At 45.8% G+C, this 21850-nt stretch overlaps 2 protein-coding genes across 4 annotated transcripts in view; both read left to right on the top strand.

The window, feature by feature from the left end:
• PRR5 (proline rich 5) overlaps positions 1-21850 on the top strand; it is a 544979-nt gene that overhangs the window by 66584 nt on the left and 456545 nt on the right. The gene's annotated exons all lie outside the window — the stretch shown is intronic.
• The window catches only part of ARHGAP8 (Rho GTPase activating protein 8), a 44178-nt gene continuing 25548 nt past the window's right edge, over positions 3221-21850 (top strand). For 2 of the 3 annotated variants that reach the window (XM_063308344.1, XM_063308346.1), the window contains exons 1-4: positions 3221-3326; positions 15756-15896; positions 18185-18272; positions 19174-19305. In XM_063308344.1, the coding sequence (XP_063164414.1) occupies positions 3236-3326; positions 15756-15896; positions 18185-18272; positions 19174-19305 (452 nt within the window). In that variant the 5' untranslated portion in view covers positions 3221-3235. Of the gene's footprint in view, positions 3327-11568; positions 11667-15755; positions 15897-18184; positions 18273-19173; positions 19306-21850 lie in introns of all 3 variants that reach the window. The other variant, XM_063308345.1, reaches the window with a different exon arrangement.

Genomic DNA, 21850 nt, shown 5'->3' on the forward strand with positions numbered 1-21850 from the left:
ACAAGATGCTCTCTGAGCCTTTCCAGTGAACCGTTGCGGGGAGGGGGCGGCAGGCCATTCTGGGTGATGGGCTGGGCAAAGGTGGGGTGGGGGCTTTGCTTGTTACAATCTGGTGGCCCACTGATGGCCCATTGTTGCTCACCGGTTGGATCAACTGGGTGCTCAGGATGATCTATTACTCCCTATGAATGTGGAGACCACCCTAACGTGAACAGCATCTCCACTAGGGAAGAGCTCAGTGGTGCTTTATGGGCATTGCTTCTCTCATCCAACTTGATGACTGCAAGAAGAGACGGATTGCAGACGAGGGCTTCCGGGATCACCCCTTTTCTTGCTAATTGCCTAGCCCCATCTCAGATCCGTTAGTCTCCTTTGCCAGGATGTGCGCATGGAAGACCTCTTGCCAGCTGCAGCATGGAACGAATTCCCATTCTCGTAGTGTGATAGAACAGGACTCACCCCCACTTGTGTGTGTCTGTGTGCGTGTGACCAGTTGGGGTGTGCGGAACAGACAAGAATGCCATCGGTTATATTTTTCTCACCCATGCATTTGCCTGCCAGGAAATCTGCATCCAATACATATATGCCAAATTAGGCAGAACTCATGCCTGAAGCAAAAGGCAGCAGTCTTGGTAGACATTGATAGCTTTAATTACCTTCCATTATTCCTGGTCTATGATGGATTTGTGTTTTGGCATGAGTTTTTGGGCAGGAGGAGGGAAATTCAATGAGCTGCATTGCTGACGTTAGCAGATGATTGTTGGCTGGTTGCAAAGTTCATTGGCTTTGAAATTACTCGCAACAACTTGGAACGCCTTGACTATGCATCGGCCCATCATTTGCTTCTGCTGACATCAAGGTGGGTTCTTACTGGTCTTTTAATCTGCATGTTGGTTTATCTGCTTAGCCCCATGTTTCTCAACCTTGGCAACTTTAAGGCGTGTGGACTTCAACTCCCAGAATTCCCCAACCAGCAACGCTGACTGGGGAATTCTGGGAATTGAAGTCCACACGTCTTAAAGTTGCCAAGGTTGAGAAACTCTGCTTTAATGTGTTCAAAAAATGATGACTGATTAAACTTTCTCTCCTCCCGTCGAAAGAACAATTAAACATTGTGCACGCAAAGTCATTGGCATTTAAGTGGTGGCTAAAAAGGAATAAGGAAGCAGGTTTCCTGCTGGCTAGGGAATTCTGGGAGTCGAAATCCACACAGCTTAAAGTTGCTGCGGTTGAGAAACACTGCTTTTGACCATAACTTGCAGAGACTCCTGGCTGGAGAACAGCAGTGAGTTACCCCGCTTTGTTATGATGGGAAAGATTTCCAGTGATAAATTAAACAAGACTGACTGTCATTTCCGTGAGCATCCAGGAACATCCAGGCACAGACCTTTTTTTTCTCAGCTGGAAAAAGCAACAGAGTAAGTTTTAAAAGATGTCACTTGATTTATTCTCTTTCAAGACCCCTTTGGGGGAAAAATGTTCAAAGTGGGAGGTGCTTTATCTGTGCCCCCTAACCAAATAAATTATATACCATGGTCCTGACAGTCTGGAACTTTGCTCAAAGCTGATTCTTTGGTGCAGGGAAAGAATAAAATAAGAAGTTGCTGTGAGACGATAAACCAGCCACTTCCGAATCAGCAGGAAGCGACTTTTCTTTTTAAACGAGCCACTTCCTATTGACACTTGTCTCGGGGGCCAGAGCTCCACCCATGATGAATACCAAGCCCATATCAGGGGTCTGTGACCTCCTTATGAGATTCCTTTAAAGCCATCAGTCCAGCCTGGGATCTGTAAACTCCTGGAAAACAAATCTGCAGATTCAGTGAAATCAGGCATTGAAATGAAGCTACATCCCAACCATTAACTGGTTCTTGGTTCAGACAAAATGTCTTGGCGGTGGAGATGTGCACTGGGCAGAGTTTGGACTAAATGCTCTCCAAGGTCCCTTCAAACTCTTACACTCTATTGTTTCATGGGAATCTTAGGCTACCATAAATGTCTGTCTTTAAGGCGGTCTAAGGCTTTTTCTGGATCTCTGGCAACAAGCTAATCTTAGCCAATCTTCTCCAAACTGCACAGGAACAAGAAATGGATCTCAGAATTAGTCCCAAGATTTTTTAAAAAATCAAGATATTTATGGCTCTATTTGTACCTGACAAAGCCCTCGGCAGGTGGCACTGCCTAGCTTATTTAGGCATTGAAGCTAAGCAGACAGGCCTGCCTCTAGTAGTTGGATGGAGGACCACCAGGAAACCCTAGGAAGGCTAGACCAGGAAACATTGAAGAAGATGACAATGGCAAATTCCATCTAATCCTTGGCCAAGAGCACTGCATGGATGGTCCAGGAAGTTACCAGGGGTTGAGACAGACACAGTGACTTTCACCTTGTGCAACCAGCCAAGCCACAAATCAGCCAACCATGTCTGAGCAGAGCAAGGTGTGCATATTACAAACCCAGGTCATCAGATTAATTGAGGGTTCAGTGCCCATGTAGGCCAAGAGAATCCAGCTGTATAAGCAGTGGGTCAGTCAATCATGGATGGGAAGCGTGCCCTGGGAAGGCAGCATGGGTGTTCTTTGTCCTGCCACCCAGTAGCCTCAATCCCACCTCCAGAGTATCCCCCAGGCTTCCTGAATGTGGTAGTTGTGGAAACCCCAATTCCATTAAGAGACTCTTAACTCCCTGCAGGGGTGACTGTATGGTGTTCTCAAAAACTCAAGCGGGCACCACAATGTGCTGCAAAGAAAGACCAGCCAGAGCTTTGATGGCACCATTGTGGCTCCCCTCCTGGCCTTTTGGACCACAACCTGACTCCTTGTGACCTCTGGGCCCCAGAGGTTTGGCCACCCTCTTCTCCCAAGGCGTTTTTGGGTTGGCCAGTGTAGCCTACCACCTTGGGTTTTCCCAGTGGTCCCCCCTCGAAGGACTGATTGGGTCCGATGTTGCTCAGCTTGTGGAGAAGGTGCTGTCACCTGAGCCTGCCAGCTGAGCGCCGGTCCCCTTTGAAGGCACCCAGGCAGCTTTCCTGGCGACGAGCGACCAAGTCCGGCCCCTGCCAGGAGAGCGGGACATCCGGAAGGGCGACTGCGCATCTGGAAACGGGCGACGGGGTCTCCAGGTGAGGCCGGCGGTGCGCACCTGGCCCCGGCCAGCCCCGGAGCAAAGGTGGGGCCGCTGCCCGCCCCGCCCCCCGGCTGGCCGCGCCCTCCCGGCCCTCCCCGGAGGCGGGCAGCGATGTTCCGCGGCGGCCGGCTGGCCCTGCGGCAGTCCGGGAGGCGGCCGGGCGGCTTCCTCCGTCCTCGCCCTCGCCGGCGACGCTGGGCAGGTAAGGTAAGGGGAGGGGAGGGGAGGGGAGGGGAGGGGAGGGGAGGGCGCTGCCGGGGCGCTCTGGCCGGGGCGGCTCCTCGGTGCCCGCAGGTGGCGGCGGCGGCGGCGGCGGCGGCGGCGTCCTTGGGGGCGGGCGGCGGGCAGGGAGCCGGCCTCGGCTTGGGGAAGGCGGCGGGGCTCCGGGGCGAGCGCGGGCAGAGCGGGCACCGCTGCGGACTGGCTTCCGCGCCGCCGCTGGGTCTGGCCTGGGCTCTTAGGGGAAGGGGCTTGTGCAGATGGCGGGGGGTCCCAGGAGCAGGGCTGCCCCCTCGGTCTGGCCGTTCCCCGGGGGGAGTTGAAGCCTCCCCCTGCCTGGAAAGGCGCCGGGAAGAAACTAGGCGGCGCAACCGGAGTGAAACCGGAGCGCGAAGGAGAGAGAAAGAAAGTCAAGGCAGCCCCACCCCCGCGCCCTTGAATCTCTTTGGGGACGTTTCTCAAGCTTGGCCGCTTTCAGATGGGTGGACTTCAACTCCCAGAGTTGGAGGATTCTGGCTAGGGAATTCTGGGAGTTGAAGTCCACCCATCTGACAGCGGCCAAGCTTGAGAAACGCTGCTCTTTGGTCTGTTTTAGGCAAAAAGCCCATCAGGGGTTTCCGCTCAGCAATAAATGTAGATACTGTCTTTTCTGATTGGGCTGTAGTCCTCAATACATAAAAGTTGGTTGCCTTACTTCCAGGCAATAGAAAAACTAAACTAAGACGTATTAAAAGAACATCAAACTCAGAGTACGAACTCACACCAAAAAGCTGAATCTGAAAGCCAGCCATTATTAGAGCAGGCATAAGTTTACTCCATGTGCACAAGGACTCTTAACTCTGCCCTGAATATACTCATAAAAATAGATCTTCAGTTTTATCAGTGGGAGGAGGGCCCTCTACTTTCGGTTTTTTCCTGTCTGGACTTGGTGACACCTGAATCACTGAAGAAACACACACTTTACAAGAAAAATTTCCTGCTTTCACTTTGAAGCATCAACTGGATTGTATTTGTTTCCTACTTAAACATTAGATCTCACAAAGGGATTCCGTTCACTGGTCCGAGATGAAGGTTGGGATGGAATTCTCTGAGCCTAGGATCAAAAACAGATGTTAAAAAGGGCAGGAACAGATGGACATTTTGGGGCTATCAAATAAGCAGTGAAGATCCTGCCCCGGAAATCAAGGCTCAGTTAGCAAGAGGATCAAAGGCCAAGGGCCTTGAAGCATTCCCTGATCACGGGAGCCAAGCGGGCGTCTCCGTGGCATTTGCACGCTGTGTGTTTGAAAAGTCAGGATAGCAGCACACAATTGAAGACTGTTGTGTGCAACGCATGTGCAAAAGAGGCAGGGCTTCAATGTCGTGGTCATGGCCCCCATCTTGATTTTTTTAACCTCCCCCTGCAGATGCCCCTGGAATCAAGGGACTGATTTCCAGTTTCCAAGACCCTTTCTTCCTTTGCTCTCTTGTTTTGTGAGCTGCTGTGAAGAGCCTGGGAGGGGTTGGAGCAGTGTTTTTCAAACTTTCAAATTGAAGATGTGTGGACTTCAACTCCCAGAATTCCCCAGTCAGCAATGTCCACACATCTTCAAGTGGCCAAGTTTGAAAAACACTAGGTTAGAACTTCCTACAAACCATCTAACCCAGTCAGTTAATCCCCATTAATACGTGGGAATAGGAAGAATGAACAGCCCAAGGGATTCCCCATCGTTTCAGTAGGGGAAATCCATTGTGAATTGTAGGCAGGAGAGTAAGTTCTAAAGTCTTCCTGGAGTCAGGGTTCACTCCTGTCGACCTCATGGGCTTCCCCAGGGCACTTTCTTAGCGACCGACGGTACTGAACTGGTTTCCGGGCTGTTTTTCAACTTCCCAGTCTAACTGGCAGCCTTGGAATTTCCTTGTGGTGCCCCCGTCCAAGTCCTGATCGGATCCCACAGCCCAGTTGGCCAAGTCAGCCGAGGTGGTTCAGTGCTGCCATCTACTGGGGGCGGGAGTGAGGGAAGCGTGAATCATACGCAGACAAGGGAATCCCCCAGTTCTCCTTGCAGGACACAGACAATTCAGCCGTCCCCTCTTACGGTCAATAAACGCACCTTTGCATGTTGAAGGCACAAGAACAAGGATGGCTGGAATGTTGTGTGCTGCCTGTATTTTTAGTTTTCCCAGTGGAGGCTGGGATGTCTTCCTCCCTCCCTCCCTCCCTCCCCTCCCCTCCCTCAAACCCTTTTCTGTCCTCCTTCACCCTTCCCTCCCCCCACCTCCACCCCCAAGGGCTTCAGGACCTGAAATCTAAATCGCCGTTAAAGATGGAGTGCCATCGTTGGCTTGCTTCTGCACTTGTTTTATTCATGTTCCTAAGAAATTCAGACCTGTATGATTTAAAGCATGAGTGTTCTTGATTAGGATCTAATTTATTTAAATGGAAAGCTTCCCTGTGGACCTTTCTGCATTTTGAAAAGTGGGGCCAGAACGCACCAGACGGTTGTCCAGCACTTTTGCTGGATGAATTCAATTAAAACTGCCAACTTAAAAAAAAAATGACTTGGAATAATCTCCCAGACCCTTGGGATATCAGCTCCGCTTCAGTGTGGATCGAATGCTGTAGCGTCCCATGCTGCTTCATGGCTACCTTTTACAGTTAGTTAATTTAACAGAAAGGGGATTCAGAACAGTCAATTGTTGATGTTTATTGTGATTAAAAAGGCTAATCATCCTTACCCAATAAATAAATTGTGTCAGGGCAAATACCAGCTTTGTGTTCAGGGCTCTGGTACAAATCCTGCTCTTCAGCCAGTGTTAGATGTGTTTTCATTCAGCTCCCCAGGACTGGAAAAGATGATATTCTGGATCACCCAGGTCTGTTTCTCATCCCTAGATGCTCAGGCCAGTAAAGAATATTTGGTGGCCTCTGCCAGATAAAAATGGCACCCTGGGGACCAAGTAGGGTGCCTGTATAAACCCCAATTCATCTGGTTTTGTCCCCATTGCCTTCACTGTGCAGACATGCCTGGGAACTTTGGGCAGGTCGATTTGAGGCACAGTAGCTAATCTCCCCTGCTTCTGAAGGAGCCCGAATGGAAGGCATGAATTGGGTGTGACCTCGGTCTGAGCTGGATCAGGGATTGGCATCCTGTATCTGAAGAAAAAAGTCCACTTTTCATTCTCAAAACATAAGAAAATATGAAACATTCACCCTAAAATAAACATTCACCTTGGGCCTCGACCATTTGGGAATATAAACAAGTGATCCCTGGAGACCGCCAACCTGAGGTGGCCTTAGGTACCCAGCACCTTGTCCTCAGGTGTGGTATAATTAGATTGGTGTTTCTCAACCTTGGCAACTTTAAGACGTGTGGCCAACATAAGCTCAAATTGAACAGTCCTGCCTTATCTTTAACAGGGAATGCTGCTTGTTGGCTACATGGCTATACCTGAGAACCTAGTTTATGTCTTCTCTGACTCAGTCAAAAGTATTACACAAAAGCTTTGGTTGACCAAAGCCATGATGGGTGGTGAAGGTCACTATTGATAGGCCCATCTGATGACGGCCAAGGGATGAACTCTTGCACTATTCTGAGTGCCTGTGCTCCAAGGAAAGCGTTATTCTGATAGGTGACCTGAGCAGATAGGTGAGAAGGAGGCAGGAGGAGAGAAACGTGGCTTAGCCATTCTCTTTCAAATACGCGGTTTAAACATAAGTCTACTCATTATAGAGAGAGCCACAAAACCTTGATGCTCTGATGCTGTTCTTTACCATATATAGCAACTGTTTTTAGCACTGAAGAAAATTTTGTCTCTGATGCCACCAGCTTTATGGGACATTAATATAACTTTAAATGGCAGAAGATTTAAAATCTCCCAAACAAGATTTCTTTCCTGGCTCTACGTATTTCTTGATTTCTTTCCAGCAATCTCTGCTCTGCCTGATCAAGATGTAACCTTGAATTACTGCAGCCAGACACTTCTTTCTGTGAAATGTTTCCTTTTAAATTATTTGCTTTTAATGCTTTTGAAATGTTGGCTTTTACAATAATAATGCTGGGCCCTATCCGGTCAAACTTAAGAAGATTTAAATCCCACTGAGAATATTCTGTCGTGCATCACTAGAAAACAGAGGACAGCATTTTCATTTGAAGAAAAACTGTTTCATTGTCTAACCAGCTTCAATTATCATAAGGCAAATAGCCTGAGGCTATCAGATTAAACCTCATTGACTTCTGATGGACTTACAGCAAAGTAAATGTTATGGCTTGTACAATGTAACTCTTAACCAAGAGAAAGAACACAATTTGTTTAAAAGCTGCATTCTCCCTTCTTGAAGCTTTAAGTAGGTTTTGTGACCTAAGGCAGGGATCTCCAAATATTTGTTGTCCACTGGGCTGTGTGTGTGTGTCAAAAATGTCAAGATGTACCCACAACTGCACAGCATAAAAAGGCACAGAGTATTGATTGTGCTGTCACAGGCACCATCTTGACTTTTTGACACCCCCCACCCCCTGAGATGCCTCTGGGCCTGACTACATTTGAAACTTGAAGTGCTTAGTTCATTTCTATCCTACCTTTCTGCTGATAGTCCAGGTGGCTTCTTCTAGGCCAGCATTTGTCAACCTTGGCAACTTTAAGATGGGTGGGCTTCAACTCCCAGCTTTGCTGGCTAGGGAATTCTGGGAGTTGACAAACTCTTCTAGGCACTCATGCAAAACGGTTGCCAGGATGGGTGTCACTTACCCTGTTACTTTCTGAAAAAGCTTCCAAAGTTTATCTGGAGCCGAGGGTCAGTTTTGGAAATGCAAGTCTGCAAGTGGCTGGTGATTCCTTTGCAGCGTGCTAGCTACCCATTCGCTTTTTGAGCCAAAGGAATCTAGAAGGGTCAATGAAATAAAATCAAGGGAGGGCAAGGCGCTTGGGGGCTCGGGGGGTGGACCTAACAGAAACCCCCTTTCTTCTGACCTTACAGGGAGGCTGAGATGGAGGGTAAGGTGGTCCTCCTAGGACTGAGCTGAATCTCTGTTGACTACCCAGCTTCATCTGTGTATTTCTTTTGAGAAGGAGGGGGAGGAAGAGGAGAAGGGGGAGAGGCAAAAGGAGGAGGAGGAGAGGGAGGAGGAGGAGGAGAAGGAGACGGGGGAGAGGTTTGCCATTGTCTTCTTCCAGATTGGGTTTTTGGACTTGGATTACCAGAAAGTTGCCTGTTGAAGTACTAATCAGGTCCAACTCTGCTTGGCTTTCTTGGAAATCAGCCAGAATCAGCTAGGTATTACCACTTCGGAGGACAGTTCTCCAAAAATCCTCTGCACCAGCTTCCAAAACATAATCAGGGAAGGTCCAGTCTTGCCTCCAGGGACCAGCTCTGGACAGTCACTGAGAAGGCCCCTTTATGAGTCCTCCTCCTCCTCCTCTTCTAACAGCCTCCCCCCGCCACACACATTTTAATCGTGAGAAAGAGTTTATTCCAGCAGTTCATCCCTTCTAAATAGTAACACTCGCTGTCAAATGCTGTTAAGGAGATTATGTTATCTCTTAGGAACAGAGAATGTGGCGGACAGGAGTAAATTAATTTCCAAGGTCCCACGGTAATTTTAACCGGAAATTTCTTAATTGGAGCTGCTCGGAACAATGCACGGAAAAGTGGTCAGATGCTTCTTTGCACATCCCTTTTCTTGCTTGCATTCCTTTCCAGACATTTGGAAAGAACATTTTGACAACTCTGCCTTGGGGGTGCCCAGGGAGAAGTGTCAAAAAAGTCAAGGAGGCAGCTGAGAGTGCATGATGGAAGCCCCGCGTGTATGCCTCATTTTCTAACTATATATAAATAATATCTAGTATATTATTAAAAGTTTTAAAGAGAAGATAAAAACTAACAAAAACTAATACCGAATAAAGAAAACAAAGAGAAAAAAGACAAAAGTGCAGAAAGAAAAGATAAAAAGAAGTAGAAGAAGCTTCCAATTTCCTTTGCAGCAAATATGATTATCTCTTACTCTGTGGTTACAAAAAAACCCTCACTTTTTTCTATTATCTATTTTTTTTCTAATCATCAAAACAACAAGTCATAAGTACATTTTTTTCTGTTTCATACAAAAAGACCATAAAGGGTTTCCAGGCAGCCGTAAATGTAGATGTTGTCTTTTCTTTAATCAAGGAAGTCAATTTAGCCATCTCAGCAAGTTCCATCATCTTCACCAACCATTACCCTGTTGTGGGTAGTGTTGAGCCTTTCTGCTTTTGAGCATGTAACAATCTTGCTGCAGTTGTCATACACAAAAACAAAGTTCCATGTCCTTTTTCTAGCTGTCTGTCCAGTAGTCCCAAAAGAAAAGCCTCTGGTTTCAATTGTATATTAGTCTTTAAAATCTTCTGAATTAGTGTATGTATTTGTATCCAAAATTCTTTAGCTTTTTTACACGTCCACTAGACATGATAAAAAGTCCCTTCAAGTTGTTCACATTCCCAACATAGATTCGAGGTACCTTTATGCATTCTAGGCCATTTCTCTGGTGAGAGATACCAATGGTGCTAGAAGGTCCACCTCTTGATCCCCGCCACGTCTGGAGAAGCAAAGCTCAGCACTCTGCCCCTGATTTAGTCTCTGCTCACTGCAGAGGGGTGAAAAAGAACATTTCTGCTCTTGCCATCCATTTGGGGCCAGGAGCCAAACATTTTCTCCTCCTGCTGTGAGACTGTGCTGTAGTTGCTTTGATTTTGTTACTCCCAGTATTATGGTGCGTGTCCCTGGAATGACTTCTGATAATGTTCAGAATAAGAAGCGTGAGTATGGATGTGCACGTCTGCTACCAACAACAGACCGTTGTGGCGGGCATTGGGGGAATTGCTCAGGTGAAGGAAGGGAGACCAAAATTCATCCTTTCCAGCCTGCGGAGCCAATTCTTGGTAGTCGAGGCATGAAGGTGGCAAGGCAGAATTTGAAGGTAGAAATACACAGACAAGCTTATGCCTGTAAAATGGTCACTGCTGCCAAACTTAGAGGTACAGTTCAGAGAAGGATATTGGGAGGCATCCTACTCTTTGCTGAAAGCACAAATTGGTCTTGCAAACAATTCTGTATAAAATTGTTCGCCAAATTCCTCCTCCAAAGCCAGATGGTTACCTTCTAACTGAATCTCTTTCCTAGTTATACTTCCCCAAGGGGGCATCCATGAGGGTGCCATATATACGTCTCATCAATCAATAAATCTGTAAGGGGGGGGTTAAAAAAAGTCAAGATGTGAGCACATTCCACATATAAAGGGGAGGGGCTTCAATTATGTGATTGCAGCCACTGTCTTGACTGTTTTGACCCCTCCCTGTGGACACCCCTATTCCCCAATCGAGTGAAGGTCTGGTGTAATCCATGCAAGCTTCTGAAAGGTCAAGTGCATTTCCTCCCCGGAGGAGCGGTCAAGGGATTCCTCCCCCTCCTCCTCCCAATTCCCTCACCATAAGTTCCTCTGAGTTGTCTCATTAGGACTCTGACTGTGGTAGGACCATGCTTGACTTGCACACACTGCTTCCAAGGTTGAGAAACACTGTCCTATGCTTCCATGTTGATCTTCTGAAGGTCTACCACTCGTCTTCAGTTGCTTCTGCCGCTTTCCTTGGCTGTCCTTCCAAACCAGCTGTTAGTTGGTGGCACAACAGGAGGGTGTTTAGGACAACCTTGACATGGGCAGTGCTCGCACTAAATTAGCTTTTCTTCTCCTACTGGATGAAGACACAATAGGTTTCCAATCCCCTGTATCCAATCTTGAGGATAGCATGCAAGACCCCTCAGCAGGGACCTTCTGCCCTTAGTGTCACCCCTCTTCAAATGATTGCCCCTTGAACTAAGCATCCCATCATCCTTATCAGCTGACGGTGCATCTCCGACAACACAAGGAGAAAGATCCTCGCTGCTGTGCAGCCTCTTAACTTCACAGATGCCAAAGTGAAGGCTCACAGACCACTTCTGATAGTGGACATACCCGCACAAGAAACATTCTGCGCATTAACCTGCCAGTGAAACTGGAAAGATGCTTCATGGACGGGTTACAGAACACTTTGAGGCTGCCGAGGTGCCTCAAAGCCATTTCTTTCTGCACCTTTAAGCTGGGCTTCTGAAAAGCCAGACTCAGGTTAAATTCCACCGGGAATCTCTTAGCACAGCTGGAAAAATAAAAGCGTGGCATAATTCAAATAACGGAAAGAGACTTTCTGATATTTAGATACTCACTTTTGTCTGTATTTAGGTCTGATCAAGCATTAAAGGAGCATCACTGACCTGATAAACGGATTTTGTTCACCCAAAGGATGTCTGCAACTGATTTGGAAAAGTTAGCAGAAATAGGTAAATATATTTAGGCTCATTGAGTGGTATCTCCTGGGTGATTTGGAAGATCTTCTACCCTAACTGGGGAAAAAAAAGTTTTCTGGGATTGTGTAATACATTTGAGTTACAAACTCTGCCGTGGCCATATTAACAAAAGCTATTAAGGTTGAAGTTTAATGCACATAGTTTATATGAATTTTTGGTATGTGCTTCCTGTGAAATTACAGGGGATAATATTGCTCTCATCATAAATTATGGCAGAAATGGAAGAATTACTTTAAACAGGAACTCTGCAAGGCTGGAGATGCCACCTTCTCCATTATCTTTTGGTGGCATTAAGGTGAACTTGGCCAAATGCCCAACACGTTGAGGACCCATCATTTTGAAAAATTGCTGTTAATGTGTAATAGTGCAGACCTTTGACTTCTAAATAATTAACGTTAGGAAAATTTAAAAATACATGCATGAAAATATGGGCAAGGGTGCATTCCAATGGTTTGATGAGAAAACAGTTGCATCATATAAAATATTGGTATCTTTGACCGGGGTTTCACCCGACAAGATCATTTTCATGTTCTTAAATGCATGAATAATTCAGGCTTTCAGTTAAGTAGGGATTTTGTATTCTCCGGAATAAATGATGGTCAAACCAATCTTAAAACAAGTTGAAGTAGATTTTCATCACCCTTAATTTTGCCAGTAGAACTTTGCTCACCAGTTATAAAATGAACTCTTACTTCAGTGTGTCTAGAGGTGTGATTCTTACTCATTATTAAAATATGCCCTTCTGAAGCCTTATGCACTTTTATACTTTTATGCTTTCCATACATTGTATTTCTTATTTCTATTCAGGGGCATCTGGGAGGGGGGTGTAAAAAAAAAAGGCAAGATGTGACTGTACGATTGAAGTCACCATCTTGACTTTTTTGACCCTCCTGTGGAAACCCCTGCAGCTGCAATGTAATTTTTAATAGCAGAGTTGATTAAACAGTGCTGGACACAGAAAATAGTCTTTTTAATGTTTTCAGCACGCAAAATACAGTACCGAAGACCAAACGAGATGAGATAGCTACCGCATTTGACCTCTCTGATGGATTTGTCTGAAGGGGAAGGCCGTTTTTGAGAATAAAAAGGCTTGCTTGGAGAGAGGAAAGAAGTTAAAAGCAAAGGAGCACTGCAAACGATGGTGGATTGTTCACTTTTGCTTTGGTGAAAGCTGGTGCCCTGTCAGTGTTTTTAGGTGTGGGATGGTGCAAATATCTGGCCTGGCCGCATCTCGCGTGACCTCTGGGTGGCACGGTAATTGCTCTGCTTCATGGTGGATGGTAAATCAGGTTTTATGTATTTGAGCTGCCGATCGGAAGGTCGGCGGTTCGAAACCGCGCAGCGGGGTGACCTCCCGTTGCTAGTCCCAGCTCCTGCTCACCTAGCAGTTCGAAAACATGCAAATGTGAGTAGATCAATAGGTACCGCTTCGGCGGGAAGGTAACGGCGTTCCGTGAGTCATGCTGGCCACATGACCCGGAAGTGTCTATGACAACGCCGGCTCTAAGGCTTAGAAACGGAGATGAGCACCGCCCCCTAGAGTCGGACACGACTGGACTTTACGTCAAGGGAAACCTTTACCTTTACCTTTTATTTTATATATACCATTTTTCTTCAGCTGCCAGCTCTCAGCTTTGCCTCATCCCCCACCCCATCTTTGTCTCTCCCCCCCACCCCCGTGATTTCTGGGACTCAAGGATCATATGGCAGAATTTCCTATAGGGTGCATCCTATGTTTTCCCCCTATTCTAAAGTTGACAGTCTACCTCCCCCCCGCATTTCTCCTCTTTATGAGATTTATGTGAGTTTATTTATTTGTGTGATTTTTTTTTTACCATGAGAGAATGAGAATGAGAAAAAGGCAGAGAAGGGTGTGTTTTTTTGTTTTGTTTTTGTTTTGAAATACAAAGGTTTTCAAAGTTTTTTTTTTTAATACAAAGATTTTCAAGGCTTGCTGTCTTATACTTTTCCACTGCAGAATTACTGCTTTTTTAAATAAAACCCACAGACTTGGAGTTGAGCATGACTGTTCATAGTTCCATCATACAGTACTGAAGATTTTGCCCACTGCCTTCTTCACACTTCTTGGATTTCTGGGGGTCTCCCGTCCAAATACTAACCAGGCCCAAATCTGCTTAGCTTCTGAGCCCAGTCATGATCAACCAAGCACTCCCTCTAAAAGAAGCAATACAATAATCCAACTCTCTGAAAGAATCAGGAGGGAGAGTCTTTAAAACTCATTTAAAAAGCAAAGGAACCCATTTTTCCAAACTTCCTCCTCTCCTGAAGACAAGGCTACTGCTGTACTGCCAAGTTCTTGAGAACCTGAGGCCTCAAACTGCAGAAGGTCCAGCGCTTCTTGTACTCAGGCAGGGCCACACAAGCCCAGCTGATAAATTGCCTTCCTTAGAGGCTCATTGTCCATTCCTCACTGTACAGTGAAGACATTTCTAACGATCTTCAAGGAACTTTGGGAAGATATTTTGAAAAACGCTGCTCAAACTGTCTTTATGTATTCATTGGAAAAGATATTCCCACGCTGTGATGTGTCCCTACCTAACAAAGATCAGAATTGTGCAAGCCGTGGTGTTCCCTGTGACCCTCTATGGAAGCAAAATTTGGACTCTGAAGAAGCAGCATAGGAAGAGTATTGATGCTTGTGAACTTTGGTGTTGGAGAAGACTCCTGAGAATACGTGGACAGCCAAGAAAACAAACCGATGGATCACTGAACAAATCAACCCAGAGGTCTCACTCAAGGCACGAATAACCAGGCTCAGGTTATATTTGGGACACATGATGCGAAGACCCAGCTCTCTGGAGAGGGCTGTAACGATGGGAAAGGTGGAAGGAGAGAGAAGAAGGGGACGACCAGCAGCACAGTGGAGGGACTTGGTTACAGTGGCGATGGGGGCACCATTGCAACATCTGAAGGACCAGGTTAGGGAAAGATCATCATGGAGAAAATCTATCTATGTGGTCACTAAGAGTTGATGGTGCATAATTGTCATCATTTATTTATATCAATTATATGACCCCCCAGCTCAACAGGTGACCCTGGGCAGCATGCAAGAATTAAAACGTGAAACCACAGTATACAGCTCCTAGTGCCTGAGCATAAAACAATAACTCTACTCTCTCTCTCTCTCTCTCTCTCTCTCTCACACACACACACACACACGAGCTGCATCAACAACAGCAGAGCTCACCTAATCTCCTGGCGCAAGCAGCGCCTGGGGGAGCAGCCAGGTCTTCAGCGTTGGGGCCATCCCAATCTCTGAGGTTGCTGTTCCATAGAGTAGGTATGGCCACTGATGGCACAACTCCATGATCTGGTCAGAGGACATAATAGAGGGGACCCGGAGCATGCTAGATCTGGTGGGGTGAGCGGAGACTGTGGGAGAACAGGGGTCCCACAAATAGCCTGGCCATAAGCCATGTGCCAGATCTTCACCACTAGGGATTCCAAAATGGACCCAGCCAAGATGCACTCATTTGCAGCATTATAGCAGCATTATAAAATTGTGAAGGGGGTGCAAGTTAAATGTAAGATTAAACATCTGAGATCTTTTCCTCACTGACACAACTCTCATATTCAGGAGAAGCAGCGATATTAGCAGGCATCCAGGATAACAAAAAATGCACAACTTTTATGAATTTATGACCACATGAAATTTCTTATTGTAAGTAGAAGTTTGGGCAAGTCCTTTTCATCACCACAAAAGGTCTATTTAAACCCCACCCCCCAAGAAAAAAGAAAAGGATTACATCAAAAAGGGGAAAGAAAAGTTATAGTTGTAAAACAGCACAGTCTATATTTTCTCATTTTAATAGGAGGGGGAGCTGCTGGTGTCTACAGATCAATATCCCTACCAGAAATAGTGATGATTTTCCCACTGGAAAAGACAATTGGATAATCTAGTAATTTAGCCTTGTCAACAGCTATATGGAAGTAGAAAACTAACCTAAAAGTACTTTGCTTAATGGATAGCTTCAAATTATTGGTGGAACAGTAAGTTTGGACTTGTTTCCAACAATGATTCTCAATTTTGGTTTGCTTCAGAACTGCAGAAAGATGAAGCTGAAAATGCAGGTGCAGAAGAAATCAGGAGCTTCTCTGCAGCGCAATCAGACCGAGAAGTTGGAGTAAGCATGACTCACCCCTACTATGACGTAGCTCGACATGGCATTGTTCACTTTGCAGGTACATTTGCTGCAAACATCATTGGCTTCCTTGTGGGTTTCTGCCTCACTTGTTTTTCCAGCCCGGGAAGGGGTGGGAGGGGGGAATCAAAATCTGCCAGATGGCGGGTGTGGCACCACAACTGAAGCCATGCCCTTTGGCATGTACAGATGTACCATTCAGACTATTTATTGTTGATTTGATTTAATAATTTAATTGCTGAAGCATCTTGATGTGCTTTGTCATAAAAACTATAAAATAAAGCACATTCATTAAAAAGATGAGAGGAAATTAGGGGGGGCAATTGTTTTTCTGATCCAGGGAAGTTCAAGGTGAAGATGTGAGTTTTTAACATGCACCTAAAAGATCTTATGATAGTGGCTTCCTGAATTTCAGTGGGAAGAAGTTTGAAGGATCTGGGGCCAACTCACCCGTGTATGTCCTGGACCACCTCAGTGACCAACCAGTTCAGCCAAGGGCCTGAGTTTTCATTTTCGTTTCTGCACCAGGCCAACCACCCTTCTCTGCCTAGTGTCTAAAACTAAAATGAAAATTCAGGTCCTCGGCTGAAATCTGGGGAGATCTCAGTTACAAGTTCCGTACCCAGCATGATGTTCACAGTTGGATCCTTCATGGAGCAAGGAATGGACGGAAGGAGGACTAAGAAACATCAAAGAATATTGAGGAACGTGGAAAAAAATATTTTATCTGAGATGAAATCTTGCTAACGAACCAGCAACGGCATGTGAAAGCGGGGAAATCCTGCTGAAACGAGAAAAAGTGACAGGAATGCAAATGTTCCTTGAAGTGACACACTATCAACTCAAGCAGAGATTCACTAACAGCAGTTAATAACTGATGGGGAGAGACTTATATTACTCCCTCTTATTGCAGATACATTACAATTTCCAATGAGCAAGAAAACTTCCGTTTGTTTAAAACCCAACCCAGCAGAAATTGGGCATCACATTCAAATCAATAGCACTGACACCCCCCACCCCCAATAAGACAGTTCTTCTCCTTAATTGTGCCCGAGCAAGGTTAACATTAGTCCATTTCTTTTCCTGGAAAACATTATATTTCAGAAGAGGAGTGGGAAGATCTGCAAACATTTCTGTGATATCTGCAGGTATCCAGACAGTTCACGGTTGAGAACCGTTGAATGACTTCTCCTGGCCGTTGATGTAAAGGTTTTTGTAAAATGTGTGGTTGAGAGCTGTCTGTGACACTTCCAGGCCCCTGTGAAAGGTGAAAGGTCCCCTGCGCAAGCACCGAGTCATCTCTGCGAAAGCAATCAGTAAAATGCTCAGATTTAACAATAGCCTTCGATCCAAAACAATCAATGTCCCCAAAGTTTTGTGTTGCGTTCAGTTGCCAGCACTGATGAACAATTCGTGCCGTTCAGAGGAAGCTGTTTGGGGCTGAATAAAGCCCATAAATCGTCCACAAATGTTTTAATTGCTTTGCTTCCAAAACTTCATATGTTTTTCTGGATTTGTGCAAGAGGATGGTGAACTTGAACGGCTGTGTGAAGGAAGAGCTTTCTGAAAAATACAAACATGGAATCAAAGAGCAGGCCACCCCAAACTCGTTGGCACCAATTAGCCAGGGGCATCCCTGGAAGCGTCCAAAAAATCAGGATGATGGCTGCAACTGCATGATCAAACCCCCTCCTTTCTTATTTCTTTTATTTATATTCAAGTCTATCACCAGCCATAGATGCTCAGCAGGTGTCTTGGGGCCAATAACTGTCTTTTAGGCCAGCCCCCCTCTCAGGGTCGTTGTTCTGGAGATAAAACTAGATGAAGTTAATTAATTAATTAATCGGATTAAATTCCCGTGTAAGATGTCTTGAGCTCTCATCGAAAAGACAGGAGGCAGATGCTTCCCCTGCTCAGGGTGTGGTCCAAAAAGTCAAGATGGCAAGTTGCGACCACCACCTTGACTTTTTGGACCACACCCTGCAAACGCTCCTGCTGTTGCTGCTGCCGCTGCTAACAACCGCAGCATTAATAAGGTGTAAAGCTGGCTTTGTATGCTCTCTGTTTTGAACTCTGCAAAGCTGAGGCTTTAGACCAGGGTTGTTCAACCTTGGCCACTTTAAGATGTGTGGACTTCAACTCCCAGAATTCCTCAGCCAGCCATGCTGGCTGGGGAATTCTGGGAGTTGAAGTCCACACATCTTAAAGTGGCCAAGGTTGAAAAACCACTGCTTTGGACTTAAGCCTCACCTCTCAACCAGCCTTCCTGTGCAGAGAACATGATGTCCTGACCATGTTAACACCTGGAAACCCTTGTTGGCTCTACAGGTGACGACTATTTGGGGAGAAAAGTGGTTGCCTTCAGTTCCTGCCGCCTGCCTCCTTCTCACCAGATCAACCACCACCAGTTATTAGAGTAAGCCTGTTCTTTCCTTTCTCATCCTCTCTGCTGTATTCCAGTGCACACCTCCATTGCGCAACTTTGTTGGCTAATGTGACCTCCCTCCTTCATTTTTATCTATGCATCGGTATCAGCTTCGAGTCAACCGGGAGTCGTAATACATAAGAAGGCGCAGAACAGTTTATATTCAGTCTGCTTTGTTGTCTGCCAGTTTTTATATTTGTTGAAGTAATGGCAAAAAACCCAATTCCTTCATTTTTGTTTATAGACAGTTTCCTGCATGGGATGGAGCTTTCGTACCCTGCAGCTGAATTGACGTGATAACGTCAGTTCCCACAAAAGCCATTTTTAATGCCAGTTTCTTTGATGTTGTTCTTTGTTAGATGTGTTTCAGGCATTGAAGATGTACGTTTTTTCAGAAATTTTCTTACTGTATATACATATTGGTTTTGTGGAGGTTTTTGACTAGAGGAAGAGAAACTGGCAGAATTCAAATTGTTGTGGGAGAAATTACAAGAACTGGTGGGGCATCTTCCAGGGAAGTTGACATCTGCAAGAGAGGTGCTGGGTATATAGGAGCCCCATCCCATTTGAACATGCACACACAAAAACACCGCAACTGCCATCTTGCAGATTTTGACACTTCCCCACCCCACCCCACACCGGGGTCCCTGAATTGAGGTTTCTTATGTTCTCAAGTCTGCCCTGAGCTCTCCTATGCTAAGACAGTGTGCCTGGCATTTGGGATTTGATTGACATTTACCTGCGTAACTGTGTGAAAATGGTAAATATTCAGGATATTGATCAAGTATATTCTTTTTGCTTCCTAGATAAGTTGTTCTCTCCCGTCATGAGCCTAGAGTGCATGCTTTAATACGATACTTTTTTTTCCCCCGTTCCAAAATCCTCTTTCTAGATATTTGAAGTACACGCTGGAACAGCACGTGGAAAGTGATTACACACTTGTCTACTTTCACTATGGACTGAACAGTCGAAACAAGCCATCCCTGAGCTGGTTGCAAAGTGCCTACCAAGAATTTGAGCAGAAGTAAGTTTTTACAAACAGGGGGTGCCTTTCTTGTAAAAGCACGGTTCAGCCAAATTGAAATATTTTAAATTTTAAGCTGGGTATTGAGCAGAACTTTATCCTTCCCTGCCCACCAAGTTGCTTAGGTCTGCCTCTTGGGTCCATCTCAACATCCTTGTGAGCGGAGCAGAAGCCAAGAGACACTGGTTAGAGCCCAGATTCTACTAATTCAGTATTCTTGTGGTTACAGCAGCTAAAGGTGGCTGTTATAAGCCACAGTGACATCACATGCAGTTCATAGGACACAGGACGTGAACTATGTAACCTGCGCCTGTCGCCTCCTAGTGCAGTGTTGCTCAACCTCAGCAAATTTAAGATGTGTGGACTTCAACTCCCAGAATTCCCTGTGGACTTCAAGCCCCCGAATTCTCCAGCCAGCAAAATGCAAAACAGGTGGAGGACGTGCTGTTTTGCTGCTTTATGCTTCTGAATGAAGACAGGATGTGAATCTCATGAATAAGTACATAATCTTGCCATTGGAGCTGTGGCATATGTGCTTTTGCACTTCTCCTTCTGACATTATCAGAAGAACATATAATTTATGGGGCCGTTCACAATAGAAGTCGAAGGAAAAATCTTCCTGGGGCTCCCTAGGCTTGGAAAATGAGCCGCTGAGCCCCACTGGGGTGCCTTCTGCAAGAAACCCATCTCCTCATCCCTTCTCTGTGGGTGTAGAAAAGTGTGAACAGCGACAACTGCCAACAACCGAATAATTCAAAGCAAGGATATCCTACACTTACAGTGAGTTGGACTCTCAACTACCTTGAACTTCACACCTCACAGTTTTCACACCTTCAGATGTCTTTTGTGGTACTACAGAAAAAAGCTGGAGCTTTTTCTTACTTTTTCCCCAGCCAGCGTAACACGAAACCCTTAAAAGCAGTGTTGGCTGGCTGAGGAATTCTGGGAGTTGAATACCCATCTTAAAGTTGCCAAGGTTGAGAAACACTGCTCTAAACCATCAAAAATATTGTGATTGATGTTGACTGCATGCCATCAAGTCATTGCTGACTCTTAATGACCACGTAGGTGGACCTTCTCCAGGATGATCTGTCCCAAACCTGGTCCTTCAGCTCTTCCAACAGCATCATCCATCGCCACCATAACTGAGTCCATCAACTTTGCTGCTGGTTGTCCTCTTCTTCTTTTTCCTTCCACCTTTCCCACCATTAGAGCCTCTCCAGAGATAAAAATAGGAGGCGGCATTCACAGAAGACCAGAGAAGGCAGACTTGCAGACCTGCTGATTTCTACTGAGTAGTGTGTAAATGTTGAACCTCATTCCATTTTATTCCTCTCTACTTCCAGCATGGTGGCAGAGTTCAAATAACCCTTGAAGGCAATAGGGTGATCATGTTCATTCAACGCAGCCTGGTTGTTGATTTCCCCCATTGTGTGTGTTGGCACAAGACATTGAGTCCCTGACTGGCCAAATGGGGTGGGTTTGCACACCTAAAGTGGCCAGTTTGCACCGTGGCCAGGTTTGAAACTGGGCAGATTAAAGTGAGACGGGGGGAGAGGATGTGGATGGGCTTCGAGCCATCCCAAGGCATCCTGCTTTCTGCAGATAGAGGGAGGAGAACAGCGACTATAAGTCAAAATTCGGACTTCAACACCATTACAGCTACACTGGGAAACAATTCCCAGTTATTCAGCAGACTTTGGTGGTGCCAGCCACTAGCAAAGGCACAGCACATGGCTGGATCATTGACATCATTTACCTGCAGCAATCCTGACGAGTTATTTAAAGTACGGATGTTGAAAAAAGCAGAAACATCATAGAAAAACAGCTGTACCTGCAAAAATTATTTCTGTGATAAATGCAGTTCTCCTGTTACTGGGTCCCAATTGCTGCTGAACTGGTAATGCAAACATCTCATTGGTTTATAAAGATGTGATTTAGGGACATGGGGGGGGGTCAAAATCTGCAGGATGGCAAGCATGCTGCCCCACCCACTGTCTTGCAGATTTTGGTACTTTTTGGGGACCAACTTTTTTCTGCCAGGTGGATGATTTTTCATCACCATGGTCCATTTTCTCTTCCAGCTCCCTTTAGGAATGCAAAGCACAAACACATCCAAAACATAAACATAAAGTCTAACGTGGTGTTTTTTTAGCTGAATGTCTTAAGATCCTCTCTGATCTTCCTCTTTTTATTTTCTCCATTTCAAGCACTCTGCTCTTATCGTTTCGAGAGATTTATTTTTCCCTCTGTCTTTATTATTCACACCAAACAATTTAGATAGTGGTTTTTAATGTAATAGCCAGGGCCGCAACCAGGGTCTGTGTCACCCGGGGCAAACATGGATTCCGCACCCATTTTGGCACCCCCCAGCACTCATTTTGGCTCCCCACCAGCGCGGCGGCCGGGGCACATGCCCTGGTTGCCCCCCACACTAGCTGCAGCCTGGTAATAGCTGTATAATCTCTGCCTACTTGAATTCCATCTAAGACTGACCATTTCCTCTCTCTACTTTGCATTCAGTTCCCTTTAAATTAGATGTACT

Source organism: Candoia aspera, chromosome 7 (genome assembly GCF_035149785.1).
Source record: "Candoia aspera isolate rCanAsp1 chromosome 7, rCanAsp1.hap2, whole genome shotgun sequence".
NCBI classification, from domain to species: domain Eukaryota; kingdom Metazoa; phylum Chordata; class Lepidosauria; order Squamata; family Boidae; genus Candoia; species Candoia aspera.